This window comes from Strix aluco, chromosome 9 (genome assembly GCF_031877795.1).
Source record: "Strix aluco isolate bStrAlu1 chromosome 9, bStrAlu1.hap1, whole genome shotgun sequence".
Taxonomy (NCBI): Eukaryota; Metazoa; Chordata; class Aves; order Strigiformes; family Strigidae; genus Strix; species Strix aluco.
Window position 1 is genome coordinate 15,673,132 of NC_133939.1, and position 17,712 is coordinate 15,690,843.

The 17,712-nt window shown below is 39.5% G+C and overlaps 1 protein-coding gene across 12 annotated transcripts; it reads right to left on the reverse strand.

Annotated features, from left to right (window-relative positions):
- Positions 1 to 3,131: 3,131 nt before the first annotated feature.
- Positions 3,132 to 15,117, reverse strand: LOC141927089 (phospholipid scramblase 1-like). 12 transcript variants are annotated; one of them, XM_074833856.1, is made up of 12 exons: positions 14,998 to 15,051; positions 13,467 to 13,557; positions 12,449 to 12,588; positions 11,206 to 11,360; positions 10,510 to 10,541; positions 9,587 to 9,685; positions 8,809 to 8,960; positions 7,706 to 7,748; positions 6,404 to 6,624; positions 5,430 to 5,591; positions 4,266 to 4,427; positions 3,132 to 3,726 (listed from the first exon to the last, which is right to left on the reverse strand). In XM_074833856.1, the coding sequence occupies exons 5-12, from the start codon at positions 10,514 to 10,516 to the stop codon at positions 3,667 to 3,669; spliced, it is 906 nt and encodes a 301-aa protein (XP_074689957.1). In that variant the 5' UTR covers positions 10,517 to 10,541; positions 11,206 to 11,360; positions 12,449 to 12,588; positions 13,467 to 13,557; positions 14,998 to 15,051; the 3' UTR covers positions 3,132 to 3,666. The 12 variants fall into 12 exon arrangements, with proteins under 12 accessions (XP_074689957.1, XP_074689956.1, XP_074689951.1 ...); XM_074833855.1 differs by lacking the exon at positions 13,467 to 13,557 and having other exon boundaries at positions 14,998 to 15,074; XM_074833850.1 differs by having other exon boundaries at positions 12,449 to 13,557.
- Positions 15,118 to 17,712: the final 2,595 nt, after the last annotated feature.

Below are 17,712 nucleotides of genomic sequence, written 5' to 3' on the forward strand. Positions count from 1 at the left end.
CCCCTGCACCTACAGTAGATGAGCTAAATTCAGTTCAGGAAAACCAGTTGCTTTCTGCTTCCCTGACTCACTTTTTTTTGTGCAGTCTCTGTTCCCGCTATCAGCTTTTGGTCAAAGTTTTTCTCGTTAGTAAAACAAAGATGAGGTACATGAGGGATGTAAGAGCTGTCCTTGGGTCTACAAAAACACCCAAGGAGGCCTTTTTATGAACTTTGCTAATATGAATGAAAATTTTTTTAGGAGACCAACTGTAATATGATATACTTTAAAACAATGCTTCTCTTTTCTCTGATTAGCAAAATTATTCGCTCTCCTCAATTAGCAAAAACCCGATCTTGCTTAAGACTAAAGAAGGAGTAAATTACCTTTTTTTTTACTTTTTTTTTTTTACACTTATAATTTTGGTTTCTGGAAACTGGAATTAACTGTGCTTTTCTACTGAGAAATATCATATAAATTATACCTTTCTGTGCCGTATAGATCCTAGGGTTTCATTAATTGATGGCATCTCCTGTATGGCTGGAGATTAAAAACTTACAGGGATGATACAGATGGAAAGGTCATTAACAGAACTAGAGAAATCCATCTGCAAATCTCACTCTGTAAAGGTTTTATGTAACAGTTCTATCTAACTGAGATGGTATTGAATAACAGGCAGTGTACTGAAAGTCTTCTAACGCTTTCCAAAGCCTGGATTTATGGATAGGGGGATAAATCATTGTATTGCTTATAGTTTGATGGATATAGAGTGGAGAGTTCTAGAGTCTGGTGATTTATTAAATATGGATGCTGTTATGGGTTCTTTCAAAATGAAGAAAGACAACACAAAGGATGATTTATTCTACATTTAGCACAATCAGTTTCAGAAACGAGCAAGTGAATACAGCTGTATCCAGAAGGTCTAGAAAAATCTAAGGAATAAGCATTTTTCAATTAAATAACTTTAGGAAAAAGCAAATGAGATCACAAAAGTGGTAAGACATTGTTTGGTAACTAGAGTTACCCCTTAATAACTTTAGTTAGGACTTCGCATGCAATGTTTTTACCTTCATGAGAGACTATGAACCATTTCACAAGACAAAAGTGTAACCAGTGTCAGAGCTATCCAGTTACCCAACTGACGGAAAGTTCCCCTAATGCAATGCTCTCTCTGTCCTTTTATGATCTGAGGTTGTGGAACTTCTTTCCTGTTCTTACCATAATTCTGGCAAATCTAAGGGGCTTAGCTTGAACTTCTTACACCTCACTATGTAGCTGGATTCACATACTGATTCTCTTGGGCTATCTAATTCTTCATTTTATTTACGAATTTTGCTAAATACATGGTAAAGGAATAAGCTGTAACAATTTGACCACTAGACTCAAGCAGCACAAAATCAAAAAATCTAAATGACAACAGCACAACTTACATAACTTCATTGTTGGGTTTCACTGTAGCTGAGAAATCTGTTTGTAAGCAAAGATATCTTTCCTTTGATTACACTTTACAGAATTGTTACTGCTTGCAACTGCAATTCTACTTGAGATACAAGAGTTGCAAGATTTTTTTCCTACACATCTTGATATGAAGCTGACCATTCTTGACTGTTTGCATTCTCACATTCTTCCCTTACTGCTCCACAGAGATTTATGTGAATTTTTCCATGTAATTTTGTATGCAAGGTTGTTGGGACAAGTGATTCCAGGACTTATGGTGAATACCTAAGCACAACATCTGAACATAAAACGTTCAATTACTTGGAGGAATAAAAATAAAGTTTCCTGGTTATGTCCCATTAGCCCGAGGTCCTAATACCTTACTTAAATTTGCATATACTCCTAGTTTATTGTCAAGGGATGAATTTATGATGCAAAATGCTTTTCAGCATAGGCAAAGGTATCACTGTTTTGCCTACTTGCAAAATATTATTCCATCCATTCTTCAAAGAGACACAAACAGACCTCACTCCAATGCAAAAAGTAAATTTAAATGCTATGCAGGACCAGCCATGAAATTAAACAGGTATTTTCTAATACCTCAAAAAAAAATGCTTATGGGACATTTGAGTAACTCTGCTCTCTGCTGAAAGTGCAGCTATTGAACAGGCTTGAGCTACAGCTCAAACTATTGAACAGACTTCAGAGCTACAGGCAGAACTGAAGCTGTGTGTCACCCCTTGCAGGAAAAAATAATACTGATGGGCTTACCCATATGAATCCCTACAGGACAGGTCTCGTCCTGGGTGTGCTACTTTGGTTTCTATACATGTAACTTCTATTCCTAACTTAAGTAATCAGAAGCTTTTAGCAGCTTTTAGCAAGACTGAATTTCCAGTATCTCATTTATAATAAAGCACAAAATATTTTCAAAATAACAATACATTAATTCCCTAACAATAGTGCTGATGAATCAAAAATGTACCTCCAGCAATCCCTATCACCATATTTGAGGAATTATGTCTTTAGCAGCAGAAGCTAACTTCAAAAAGGCATAACATACAATTTTAAAGACTTTCAGAAGAGCCTAGATTGTTATCATGAATTTGCACAATTCTTGTAACATCAAAGAGAGTCCAATGGCAGCAAAGGCACTCCTCTTTTCCTCTGCCTTTTGACTGGCCAGAAGCAATCAATAAATTGAAAATACTGAACAGAAAGAATCTTTAGCTGAATTAGTATATAACTGAAAATGTTGGCAAGGACCTCTCCCCATAGCTGGATCCCAAGAACCACAATATGCACATGCTTGTGTGAATCTGGGGTAAGAAACTGCAACTTTATCCATTGCTTGCACATTTAAATAAAGATATAAATGCAAAGAAATAGACCTGCCATTTCATGCATTTGCTTTTAAAGTGGAATTTTCTGTTTATTATTCCTGTGCCCTCACACCTACAGACAGACGTACAATCTGTGAAAATCATGGACTAAATGAAAAGGAAAGAGGACTGGAGAAACTGAAAAGTAACCAACTAGTTTTCCCTTGCCTCAGGAAATACACACTCACGCACAAAGCAATTATTAAAGGATTATTAAACAGAAGCAACCACAGGCTTTTATATTTCCTGTCTCCTCTAAACTTCTGTTGGTGAAAATCAAAGCCTTAAATTTTAAACCAACCTGAATTATGAAACTAAGTTACACTAAAGGAGTCATATTTGACAGCAAATTTATTACTAGATTAATATAATTTTACAATGATTTCTGATAGTTCTGTTCAGTTAGATTATTTTGATTTGAACATATGTGTTTGATAAGAAGTTGGAAACAACAGAATGTGAACACCGAGGCAAAACTACCAAAGAAGGATACACAGGAAGAGATCAGGACCTATTTATTAGGCTCACAGCTTATATTAATATTCAATATAGTAGTAGTCCTCCTTGTTAGGTATTAAAGTAACTATAAGTAGTTATTTTACAATTCTAAATTTCTTGGAAAAAAGGTTGCTATATATTTCTATAAATCACAATATTGATATGTACAGACAAAGGGTTCCTATTTGAATACTAAAAATTATTTCATCAGATTACAAACAAACAAAAAAAAGACATAAAGCTTTTAGTTTATAGAAATATAACTACAAGTACAAGATGTACATTTCTCACTTTCTTACTGGAGCTCTGCAGTCCACTGGAAAGTTGGGAGATTTATGTTCTTCTTCCTTCTATATAAAAGTTCTAGATTCTATTGCCAAACTCCTACTCGCTGTTGCTTATCACCAGCATGCTCAAAAAACATGAAGTCCTAAGAAGCAAACAAAAAGCAAATAAATACCTTTTAAATGTAGCTCTTAGTTCAGAGATCTCCTGGTTGCTTTGCAAGGTATTCCAAGCACCTTCCTCTCGAAACCTCAGATGATGAGAAGAAGGTGGAAGCATGTCTCTCCATTCCCCCATTCACCTGGGTCTCTCAGAATAGGCCACCCACGGAGAGAGAAAGAAGTGGTGGAAGACCTACATGAAAACTTTAAATTACTAGCCAAAGCTATATTTCCTTTACTCAGGATTCCTGCCCTGGCTTTGTTCAACCTGACTCAGTCCCTTCAATTTTATGTCAAACTGGAGTTAATGGTGACTACCTTCAGTTTAGGTGGAGGTCTAGAATAAGCTTATTATCTGAAATAATTCTTTGTCGCCTTCCATAGCTAGTTTTAGACACAGGAAGTTCACAACAAGCTGTCGCCCACTTCAAGGAGCTCAGAGTCAAATCCTTTACCAGCTCAGTTGGAACATGAAGATGAAAAAGTCAGTTAATGTTCAAGTATTAGTGAATGACAGACTTACGATAAGGAAGCAAGCACCAATCATGACAGCTTTCATTTTTACATCAAGGTCCATTGGGAATGAAATTCCAAAGTTATCTGCATCTGTAAAGGCTTCTTTCAAAAACCCAGTCCACTGCTTAGAAATCCTCCCAACAGTAGAACTCTCATCCACAGACTTCACCTAGTATAATATAAAATAAATTTAAAAAACCAAATCTGTCATTCATAATATTTCCAAATCTTTTTCACGATAGTTTCATTTGAAAGCTTCTGATTGTGTTATTTGAATTAACGCCGTCATTGAATGCAAGTGTTTGTACCAAAAGGCACCCCTGACTATCAGAAAGTCAGCTTTAAGTAGCACTGACATGAACTTAATTCTAAATCTGACTGTGAAGTTCAATGCTTTAATGGTGTTGGAAGACAGCTACTGCATGCACGCACACACTCTGCTGGAAGTATTGCCTTTTAGCCAAGAGAGTGAATTAGTTTCTCCTGCCATGTATCAGGAACTGCTCAAGTGAAAATGAAACAAATTACATTCTTCTGTTCCAAAGCAGAGATTAGCCCTTTGTCAACATTATGTTTCCTAAAACTAGATCCAGTCTTCAGGGTCATGTGAAAGACTAGTCCCCAAAAATAAAATTATACCAAATTTGCTTTAGCAACTATTTACAACATCATTTTAAATATTAAATGGTAGACTACTGTATCTACTAATTAATGTGTACAAAAATAATGATGCATTAATCACTGTTATTTTTAAGTGAAAGTTGTAACTCTTCAGTCATTCAAATCTGTATTTTAGGTCTAAATTATCTTGATTTACTTGGTCATTGAATGATTGTTAAATGATTAAATGAGTGGTTGTAGGAAGTCATTTTCATAAATAACTGATACAGCTGAGAATAACAGTTTTTTGTTAGGGTCTATTATAATAGATTCAAAAAGATTTTGCTGCTAAATATTTCAATTAGGAGATTTGTGTGCAGCCACAGGGAATCAGTCTCACTGCTCACTCATGAGTAGCTTTAAGATGTCATTTGTGGAAGTTTGTTTGGCTTATCTAGAGAAGTGATTATACTAGCATTAAAAGATTATGCACTAATTACTTAATATATACTACAGCTACTATCAAACCACTACCTGAAAGAAGATACATACAATTTTTAGCATTGCATACCTCAAAATTAATGTCCTCACAACAGCTGCAGATAACACATGGGCCAATAATTTTCAATACATCCATTCTTTTCTCATCTTGAATGGTAAACTTTGGCAGACAGGGATGCCAGTTCTGGACAACATAACCAACTGGTGTTCCTGGAGGCGCCTGAACCTCCAGCTTCAGGAAAAAGAAAATCTCCACATGAACGTTCATGCTTTGACATGCTTGTTAGACAAAGCCCACCTAGCACACAAACCAAATACAGCTTTTTTTCCACAACAATCTGGTTTTCCAATGCACGAAGCTGCATGGGGTTTTCTGCAAATATTTTCAGAAAACTGCACACAGGTTGCAACTTTTCCCTTCACTGAAAGCAACAAGATATTCCTAAGGCTGTGGCACACACAAGCTATGTATCTACAGTAGAAAGATCAAAGACTACTGAAAGAAAGGCTGTGAGCATCCTGAAAGCATTCAGTGAAGACACCACAGGATGCAGCTACAAATCCCTCAGTAAGACTTCTGAGTAGGCTCGGATTTGAGGTTTCAGAAGTTGCATCACCCCATAATTATTTTAATATTAAGAAAGCTCACAATTTACTGCGTTGAATTTAACTATAGCTTTCACAGCAGTATAGTGAAAACTCTAGCTGTTATTTTATGAAAGCCACTGCCCAACTCTTACACCACAAATCCATCTCCAGCACAGATTTTGGCACCAACCGTGAGTTTCCTGACATGCTGTTGAATCAAATTTTTCGTTACCATAATCAGAAGTGGCCAGAGTGAACCTAAGTGTTGCAGCACACTAGCTTCTTCCCAGACCAAAGAGACCCCATGCACAAACCCCACAGATCTCTTTCCCCACAACTTACAGACAAAACCTGACTTGTTTCACCTCACCTCCTGATTCAAGACAATCCCATCTTAAAACCGCACAGGTGGATCATCTCCCACATGGGGGAAGATGGTGAGAAGGAGCAACTGACCTCCTGTAAGCAGCAAGGAAAGCAGCATGAAGAACATCGAAGGGGTCTCTGCAGCGTTATCACCTCGTGGCCCAAGTTGTCTATAATCCGGAGGGTGAAGGGTCGTGCTGGCCCACAGCAATTCCTGGTACAGCAGTCAGTGTCCTCTGCTGCACAGTACACTATTTGCCCCAGCGTATTCTTGATTTCATATCTGTTGCTTGTTTCAAAGCCAGTCAAAACTGAAAAATAGGAACAGAACTGTTAAATTTCTGAAGTGCATCTGGTCAGAAAAGTCACCATGCTAACTCTAAAACTACCCTTTGGGAAGGCAGGCCTCACTCAAAGTCTGTCAGAGGCAGCCACTAGTGAAGGGAAATGGTGGGGAAGGACCCTTGAACAGAGCAGCCTGTTCAAGAGAGGAGAAGCCACCATGAACATGGCAGTGCAAAAACAGCACAGAGATGTCCATCAGTCCCCTCCCACCACATACGGACACCTACTGCCAGAACAAGCACCACAATTATAAATAACACAGCATGGAAGATTCTCAGGGAAGAGCTGAAGGGATGAGAATTAAAGAAACTTGTGAATTTGGGGGTGAAGCAAGAAAAGGGCTCTAGAGGACACAAATATGTTCAGAATGAGAAGGCCACAAAAAAAGCCTCACAGTCAAGATTCACAGCTGCCCAAATAGAAAACAACAAGAGCCAGGACAGAAATTTTGATTAATTTCTCTACCAAATGAAAGTACTCTTTGAAGCATTATGGAAAGAAAATGCAACAGCATTAAGTGTCAGCCAAGATGGATGGTCCATTTTATTTCATCTATTTGAAAGACACTGATAAGATGACTTTGATATTCTTAAAGTGAATGGAATGGGGGGAGTAGAAGGAAAGCAGTTCAATCTGCTAAAACAGCAGGATTGCCTGGAAATGGGATCGGAGCTGCATGCCAGTCTATGGAATTAGCTGGAGTAAGAGAGGACAGAAAAGAAGATCTTTAAGTAGGGAAGAGAGGCAAGTAGAAATCTTGTGAATGGATAACATGGGAAAAGTATGACTTCAGCTATAACTAGCTACCAAGATTATTCAGTTGCATTGCTACGTATATTTTAAGATACAGAATCTGCTTAAAATCCTCTGCCCTCCTAGTTTCCCCTTCCTGTCCTCCACAACTTCCGCAGGAATTGAGACAAATAACAGAGGCAGGAAAGAGAAAGGTGGCAATCCACCTTAAATGTGTAGTATCAAAGTCTAAATTTTACTGTTCTTGGGATCATTAGATTTAAACATTTCTCTATTATAAATACTTTCACTTACTCTCAAGAAGTTCAATTTGCTGATGAATTAAAATCTGGTCAATCTGTTTGTGGTTGAAAAATTAAACAGAAATAGTTAACAAGTTGTAACTAAGAGAAAACTAGTTTTAAGAAACATTGCTGTTTCATTTCAGAATGCAGATTTATGGATCAATACATTGTCTACAGGCAGATCATCTACTGGTAAAGCTGTGGAAGTAGCTCATGTCCCCCCTGTCCTGTCCTCTGTCAATTTAGCAGAACAGTGTTTCAGAGCACAGGTGCAGATAGCAGAAGTTGTACCCAAGCTGGTCTGGTTACAAGCACACAGGGCTAATGTGCCTGTGCTCCTTTCAGGGCTCAGGGTAGCTCAGCTACAGAGCCTGACAGAGCCTCCGACACCACATATCCCAGATACCTACATCAGGAGTCTGTACGGAAAAAAGCAGGAAACAAATTTTAGAGGAGAAGCTCAGCTACTGCTTAGCTCTGAGTGAAACTCAGGAAAAATCAGCCTCTCCTCACTGCTACTTTTTTTTTTTTTTGAGCAATTTGCAAAACTGGCAACAATACATCAGTGTTAAGCCTTGATATTTGCTCCTAGTGAGGAGATGAACTGTATTTTTACAGTACAAGGACATATTCTGCAATGTGGAAACAACTCTTATTTGGCTATTAGCATTCTCTACATTGTGAAGTCTGACTAGCGCCTCTCCTAACAACATCATGAAGAGGTGTGAAGAAAGCATCATGTAGAAAACTAAGCACCTCTGATGTTCTACAGTTGCCCGCATTATATACATTTATTATATACAGCTTGTCAAATCACATTACATCTCACAAACAGTAGCTTCAGAAATAGGAAGGATGTATGATGGCCATGTGCCCCCGGTCCTTTAGCATCTCACTCGGCAGCAGAGCACTCTGTGAAGTGCTGCAGCCACAACAGGCACCTCCACATTCAAACATGCATCAATCACGTTACAAAAGGGTTCACTTAGCAGCCCAAAACAGCAACCTATGCAGCTGCAACAAAGCCAGATGCTTTTTTTAGCTTTTTCATGGATGCAGGATGCTTCTCCGGAGAATACCTGTTCTCTGGGGAAGGAGGAAGTGTGCAGGTACCTGTGTAAGGTATTCCAGTCCAGGAGGGCATCTAGGAAGAGGAGGAGGGACGGGCATCCAGATTGTCCCCTCCTTGACGATGGGCTGGTTCTGGATGAGTGGAGCACCTGGGACTCCCATGGCCTGTACCTGGAAGCCATAGCTCCCCGCACCTGTGACATTTGGTGTGGTAGGAGAGATGCAGTTATGAAAGTTAGATGTTGGAAAAGAATTGCCCCATGGATCTTCAAAAGATTAATTTGTTCACTATTTTGAACTGTGAAGGTCCTTATACCTACAATATATTTCAGTTATGAACACTACAACTTTTGTGAAGGAAGTTACACTCGATTGGGATGTTCTAATCCATCCAGACAAATGGATAATAAATAACAAAATAAAATAAATGCATCATTCTTGAATATAGCAGGATTTTATTCACATAAAGATAGGCAATTCAAAAATTAGAAATAAATAAATGAAGGTTATTTGTAAGTAGACATAATGCCTTAAAATACATGAAAAGTATTGGCATTTACAAGTCGTCAGTTGAGCAAATGAGGAATTTTAAGACAAAGTTTTTCTTCTTTAACTTCTACCAGTGTTAGTACTGCTTAGCACACGCTAACATGTCGCACCAAGAAGGAAAGAAGATGACTTTTCAGTGAAACAGAAATGAACAGAAACTCTACAGAATTAACATCAGAAAAGTAAATCAGATATGGTCGCCCTCATAAAACCTCTTACTTCCCATGCTTATTTCTTAATGATATAGCAGATCTGTAGCCAAGCAACCTACCTTGGTAAATCCCAGGTGCATGCTGTGGGTAGCCATAGGGGACTTGATTTTCTGGTGCGTTAGCGTTTGAAAATCCAGGCGCTGGGGCAGGTTGATGCACTGGAAGAATGGAACGTATGCTTTGAGTATTGCTTGTTTCCTCCTATCCTAGGATGAAAGACCCACAACATTGCCTCATTTTTCAGAGTAGACATACAAGAAAATTAAGTAGCTGTTCTCTGTATAGCAAAAACTGTGTAACAAGCTTGTATTTATTCAAAATATTAAACATCAGTAGAACTTACAAGAGTTCTGATCCTTAAAGTGCAGAAAAAAGGCAAGTATTGCACATGATGTCACAAAGATGTCACAGAACCACAGAATCATTTTGCTTAGAAGGGACCTCTTGAGATCACCTAGTCCAACTCCTGCTCAAGCAGGGTCAGTTCACTTTCTGTCTGGACCAGAGGTGCCTTTGTTCATTTATATTTAGAAGGAGGATTTAATTCAAAGACTTGCCAGGGAACTGACAGGCTGTTCTCCTATATGGAACAGACTGGTAATGAGCCAATTCTCCACTATATAAAATATTTTCTTTCAATTTCTCCAAGTTAGAACTATATTAATGTCTCACCAGCAGACTCAGAGGGTTATGGAGTTAAAAACATTCAGCAAGTTCAGTTTGTAAGCAGAAATAACTTGAATTTCAAGGTGGTTTTTTTTTTAATTTAACTTCAGAAATCAAGATCTGAAAATGTAAGCCATATATTTTGTAAATTATTCAATTTTAAAATTTAAATAATTTCAATTTAAAACATTCATGCATACTTCATAAAATTAGAAGGTAAATTAATAGCTATGCTAATACTGCTTGAACACCTTGGAAGGACCCGTGTTATCTCTGATATTAAAAAAAGATGACATTCTGTTTATATTATACTCACCTTGCATTGCTGTGGATCAGCTAATAATTGTTCTGCAAAACAACATATTTATTTTGTGCTTTTTTTATTATATCATTTCACAGGAGTTATTCAGAATTCTCTATTATTGATAAAAGTTACTTGCCTGTCTAGACTGTATGGAAAAGCCAAATTACAAACACAAGCTAAAATAACTTTAAATATCTTCTAGGCTTTGCCTCCACCAAAACATAAATCTGAATTATCTATGCCTGCACTCATGCTTTGAGTATCCTTAAGTCATGCTCAACTCAGAGGAAAGTATTAGGATGTGCAGTTATTTCATTGCAGTGCAAGACTCCGTTGTGCAGCCATTCAGAAGCATCATGAAATTCAGATGAACAAATTACTGCAGTAATTTCAGAGCAACTGTTTTAGTGTATTGATGTTGACTACAAAATCTGCTTGGGTAAATCCTGGAGCAGCCATGATGCCATGCTACTGCCTATTCAGTTCTTTATGCTATTCCACTTCTGAAGTGGTACTACTAAATATCACATATCAAATTTTTGTCTCCATGTGATAATAAAGGGTGGGCTTTCACTGGTGTGTAGGCTTCCACAGCAGAATATCATGATTGAAAGGGCCAACTGCTTGTCTTTTTCTTTCTACTCTTTCAGGGTTGACAAAAGGAGTTAAAAAAAAGTAGAAGGGACATTTACTGATGCCAGCATCAACCTTGAGAGATGCTTCTTTCAGTCTCTGCGGTACAAGAGAAGTAAGACGATGGCAGCAACTTCTATTAAAGATAGGGGTCCAAAACATCCAGGAGATCCATAAGTGAGAGTATAAAAAAGAATGGTTCTAGGAGCTTCTTTTTATAGGATCAAAACCTTTAAAATAAATAATAAACCTAGTTATTCTTTAAAAAGCACTCAGTGCAAGCTAAACTACTAATATATTTTGTCAGTTATGGTTCTTCCAACTAGTTCAGTTCAGTGAAGATGGTCGTGCAAAGCTGGGAATGAAATCGAAACTGAAAGCAGTTCCTTCCTGCTTTTCACTCTCAGAGTAAAAGCAGATGTCACAGGAGCATGTTTAACAGTTCTGGGATGACATGGCACCTAGCTCAGTTTCCAACTCATACACAACATCCTCTTTGTTTAATAGATTGGTTTTAAAGTGTTTCTTTTTCTGTTTTTTTTTTACTTCACTAGCAAAGACACCATCCTATTTTGTGTACTTTAATTGGATTCTGGTCCCCACATGAATAAAGGTTAAAAAAAATAGGAAATAATTTAAAATTATACATCTAACCTAAAAATCTGAAAGAACACATTCAAACTACATAACTTAAACTTTGTTCTCATAGTTGATAATATAGAGTGACAAGATTAATATATGACCATATTAAAATATGTTGACAAACCTACCAGCTTGTAGGAAAAACATGAACTAAAGATGAATAAAAAAACATTACTTAAACTAGCAAAAGATCAGTTTATCAGTTTATACTGTGAGATGTTCCAGCTACCTGAACTTCAGTGAAATACTGAGAATTATAACTGAACCCTTTGGTAAAGGGAGAGTAGAGACAGAATGATGTGATTTATTTAAAAGAAAAGCTTTAGAGTAGCCCAGAATCTTTTTTCTCCCTACAACCACACATATATGCCACTGTGCAATCTAGGATTTAGAAAATGTTGATAGACCTTTAGCCAGAAAAGCAACAAAGATTTTACAAAGTTCAACTCCCATTTCATCAGACATGATGTTAAAGAGAATAGTTGATTATTTCTTTTACTAAAATTATCTCTTTATTTCTACTGCTTTTTATCTAGACTCCTTCTACCACCTCCCATTCAGTCATCAAGATTAACACATTGTCAGTCATGCCCTGCTTTTAATCCAAATAATTTATAAAGACTGTGAAATAGCATAAAATTCTGAAATAGCAAAGGAAGAAGGAACAAAAACTCACTTTTGTCAGCCTTTATATTAAACAATATATTGTTCAGCCGTGTTGTTATTCGTGGGGAAACGTCCACCTTGTGTAATCCCAGTCAAGAAATAGTAGTAATGAGCAGACCAGTCACTGAGAAATGTGTTGGTTCCAGGTGCCTGGGTTACACAGAGCAATGATTTGAAGCCTACATTTTCATTTCAGTTTAATAAAATGAGGCTTTACATGCTGCTAGCTATTACTAGCTCTAGTAACAGGTTTTTTTTTAAAATATAGGGAATAATCATTGAAATGTTACTTACTTAGCAGGAAAAAGTAAAAGATATTTACATTTAGTTCCCACTAATACAAAAGAGGGAGAATGTTATTTCTTTGTAATTGAGTTAAAATTCCACAGATTTAAAGGAAAACACCAGAAAGAAAGTGCTTCAGCAAACAGAAGTCCATTACTTAATTAATTTTAGTTCAACAAAAACAATAGCTGCATGAATCCCTTGTGCTACACTGGCCACATGCTGCAACCTGAATGCACAACACAAATCACCAGTAAGTTGTATTGGAGTGAATAAGCTGGTTGTGGTGTTTCAGAAGAAGCAGCTGTATATCTTTGCATACATCTTATAAAAAACTTTATAAGGCCCTAAGCAATCCCACCTAATTTGAATTTAGTCTGGTTTTAAGCAAAGGAATGGACCAAATTACTCCAAAGGTCCTCAAATGACCTTTACAATCAAAATTATGCTAGGATTGCAAGGGTCCTTCACACGTTATTACATTACCTGAGGTATTTGTTGATCAAACATTCCCCAGAATACCCCAGCTGGAGTGCAGAAAGCTTCAGCTCCCAGCACCTCACCCCTCACTGGGGCTATTTTAAGGTTAGGGCTACATGAGGGAGCCTGTGCCAAGTAAAGCCACCAAGCTTTGCCCTTTCCTGACAAGATTCCCATAGTAACTCATAGCTCTGGGTCCACTCTCCCAAAGGGAGTACAGATGAGCTATAAATATCCTCTCTTCTCTGGAGGAGGGGACATACCTGGGTTCAGCTTTACACAAGGGAAAGCAGAAGCAATTTTTCTAGAAAGAAGGAAGCACCAGGGGAATTGGAGAAGCTTCATGCAAAGTGGCTGTTGGGTAATGAACGACACTTATGAAACACAGTTTCTGGATGGTCTGAGGCCCCCCTGCTGTGCCTGCATGCCAGGAGCAGGAAAGGTTACACACAGCCAGCCGCCTCTCCTAAAAACACAACTTGAACCCCGCAGCATGGTTTCCAGCTTCAACCACTGCAACAGAGAGAGGAAATGAAAGGCAAAAAAACTGCCCCCCTCCCCAAACGCTCCTTCAACTGCCAAGAGCAGCTGTTCGGCTGCGGGTTAGCAAGCTGACAGCAGACCCCTACATCTCTTTTGCTGTACTCCTCATGAGAGAAAGGAACTCATATCAAGAAGTCTCATTCTTCATACCCTGTGCCTGTACTTTGCACTATCTAGAACACATATTGCCAGCTTCCTCCACACCCATAGGAGTTCCCAGACCTTTTCCCTTTGCTCTCAGAACTAGCAGTCAATTGCTGCGACAGCCTAAACCCTCTCACCCAGCACCAGCACACCCAACCGGTTCCTCATTTTCTCCTTACTTCCTTGAATCGTTATTCTAATGTGTAGCATGGAAGCAACCCCCAGAGGCACCCAGGCCCAGGCACAGTGTTCTTCCTCCTCCAGGAGTTCTGAGCCCAGACACTTAAGGATAGCCAAAAACTTTTGGAAAGGAAATCAAGGAAATACTGATTCCAAACGAAGTCAGAAGAAAATTGTTCTAGTTCAGAGAACAGTAAGGAAATAACATCCCTAGATTGTTCCTTTTTAAGGAATGACAGAATGTCCATGTTTCTTTTCAATCACTTTCTCATTTTCAGAACTGCATTACACAGCTACATCTCCCTTACCCTGATTCATGTCAACAGATACACTGCAACTGATTTAGAGATGTTAATCCAGTTAACTACAGAACTTCTGGTTTTTTATCAGAAAAACAGTATACTAGCATGACAATCAGTTTCGTTTCTTCTCCAGCTCACTAAAATAGTGCCAAGAGAACGTCACACATCCTGTCAATTACATAACAAACCAGGCCCTTTCCGAGAAAGTTTATGATTCAAAAAACAGGCTTGGAAGGCAAAATAGCAGCGAGGCATGCATTAGTTCACCGTTGCTAGCTTTGTGGCACTTCATCACGTTATATTAGACTGTTCAGCCCCTGGATTTTAACCTGAACCGTGCCTGCTGCTCTCAGCTCTCTCGAGCAGGGCTCTCCCAGGACAGCCTCGGCAGCAAGATCCTTCCTTAAACCAGCCTTTGCGAGCAAGTTACTTTGATGAAGAAACATTTTGTAATTCCTTGCACAAATTGCAACCGGAAAACGTGGCCCTTCTAATCGTCAGGACCTTTCCACGGCCCTTCTAATCATTAAACATCCCTGCGATGAAAACAAAAAGAGATACCTGAAAGGACCACCTACAAGCAATCACAGACATTAAGTCACATATTCACAGCAAAAAAAAATACCCGATCCCAAAGCCGAGGAGCCGCCCCACGGCGTCCCGCACCGAGCCCCGCTTCCAGCCGCGCTCCGCTCCGCTCCGCCCGTCCCCGCCCCGTCGCGGCGGCCCCAGCCCCAGCCCCACCCAGGGCTGGCGGCCGGGGCGGGCGGGCGGCTCCCGGGGCCGCGCAGGGGCGGGCAGCGGGGGCGGGTCCTTGTTCCCGGTAGGAGCCGCGGCGGCCGGGGGCGGCGACGTTCCGCGGGGCACGGCCCGAGCGCCGCTTGCTATGGCCGTGCAGCAGAAGGTCAAATGTTGGCTTAAAATTAAGTGGTGCCGTATTTCTAGAAGGTAGTAACGTCTTTCTCGGTATAATTTCTGCAACTACAATAACACCGGAGTTCTTTCATTAAGGAGGCGGTTCAAACTTGCCCATACTGCCCATACTTGCCCCATACCGTCTTTTATACGATTATTCACAGTAAAGTACAACCCTGAAAAAGTCTTAGGTTTCCTATAATCCTTACACTATCACCTTTTCCCGTCTGAGAAAGTTTCCACCGTAAGAAACATTTTCCACTGTAACCTAAATGTTCATCAGACAGCTGATTTCTGTGAAATATCTGTCAGTGGAAGAGAAAAAAAGAAAAAAAAAAAAAAAACCACGCAAAACCCTAAACCCCTTTGATTGGTGCTTATCCTGATGTGCTATTTCTGAAAGATTTCCTCAAAACACAGGTGATTGAATGATCACCTTATCCTCGGTTCACTCTGTCTGATACTACATTAATACTCAGTGGTATGGTACTATCTGGAGATGTACAGACAGTGCAGCGCATTCATAGTGCCTGAGAAAACACTTTTCAAGTCTGAAAATATCCAAAGTTTCTAGAAGTTTCCTAAAACTTTTTAAAGATTTTTATTTCAAAAACATTTGCCTCTGGAGAGCTAACCCAAAAATAAGTCTTACAAAAAAGGACAGTTTCACAATGCAGAATCCAGACATATGTGATAGTGAGAACTGGGGTAAGGAATGGGGGCACATATTAATTTGTTTATTCTTTTGATAACAAATTTAACCATACAAGGTGAAGCCCAAGGAGGGCAGACAGTACTTTAATTTCAAACCTGACTTTATACAAATATATTTTGTGCATGGTCGGAAGTTTACTGTACTTTCCGGTTTCCATGTAGCTCCTGCAGAGCCACGTGTCACCCTTAATCTATTAGCAGCCCTTTAGTGATGAAGAATGGAGAGACCCAAAAAGAGAGTATCAGGAGAGCTGCTGAAGGTCTTTCATGTAAAAGCAGCTGCAGTTTTGGACCCAGATGATCACCCTAAAACAAAGGCTCATTGGGGTTTCTATTAAATAAGGTCTACCTTTTTTAAATTTATTTAAAAAAAAAAAAAAAAAAGACATACAGTTATAGCTCAAAGTGTCCCATTTGTTTGTTGATTTGCTGTTGAATCATGTGAGATCAAGACAGGGAGGTGTTAAATCCCTCACTTTCAGCTTCCAACTTTTTAAGAAAGAAGCTACTTATTACAAAACATGTTGTATATTCCAAATATTTGTAGGTTAAAGATGATCAACAGATGTAATTAACGTCAACGTTATGTAGATAAGCAATTGTGTGAGCTGGCACAGGCAGGATGCAGGAACAACCACAAAATCATGGATGAAATGCAAAGAGTAAATTTATTTTCGTTACCTTGTCAACTGGGAGATCTCCAAAGCAGCAACCGGGCAGAGGCACACAAGCGGAGACGTAGGCACCGCGGAGCTCGGTCCATGCTGGAGGATCACCGAATCTGCTGCTTTCGCCTGTATACCAGGGATTTGCGCAGGCATAGTTTACCACTGTGCTTTGATCTTTCCCACAGCAGGGCAGAAATCTCAAGGATGTTCAATAACATGCCTCTAAGTCTATCACAGGCCTATGGTATCTAAACACAGATGTTCTACTTGTCAAACACGCAAGACTAAACAATTAGTATGATATATGTGGTTTTCTACACCCCAACAGAAAGTCACTTGAGATGTTTACAATCCTCCTCACCAATCTTCCGTTATCTTCCCACAGGGAAGATGACCCCAGGGATATCCCAGACCATGTGGCATCATGCTCAGCATAGAAAGCTGGGGGAAGAAGAAAGGAAGCAGGGAGGGGGGGAGGCATGTGCAGAGTGATGGCGTTTGTCTTCCCAAGTCACCGTTACATGTGATGGAGCCTGGCTGTCCTGAAGGTGGCTGAGCACCTGCCTGCAGATGGGAAGTGGTGAATGAATTCCTTGCTTTGCTTGTGCATGTGGCTTTTGCTTTAGCTGTTAAACTGTTTTTCTCTCAGCTCATGATTTTTCTCACTTTTCCGATTCCCTCCGCCATGGCACCAGAGGGGAGCAAGCAAGCAGCTCTGTAGGGCTCGGTTGCCAGCTGGGGTTAAACCAGAACACCCATGATGCAGATCCTAGCTGTTTGAAAACTTGAATACATCTGGAAAAGTTGTAACAACTTTTCTGGATTGCCTTAAAGTCAACCTTGCAATAAAATTCAGCAGAAAAGAGCTGTAGCGATGCAGTTTGCAGCCTCCCCTGGCTGGCAGCCCAACAGTCCATTCACCCAGCTCCGTCTGGACCGTGCTGGACCCGCATGTTCGAGCAGGTACCAGGGCAGGAACAGCACTTGGCTGGGCTTCAGCGCGCTCCTGCAGCAACGTCACACCCTGAGACATTCTGACATTA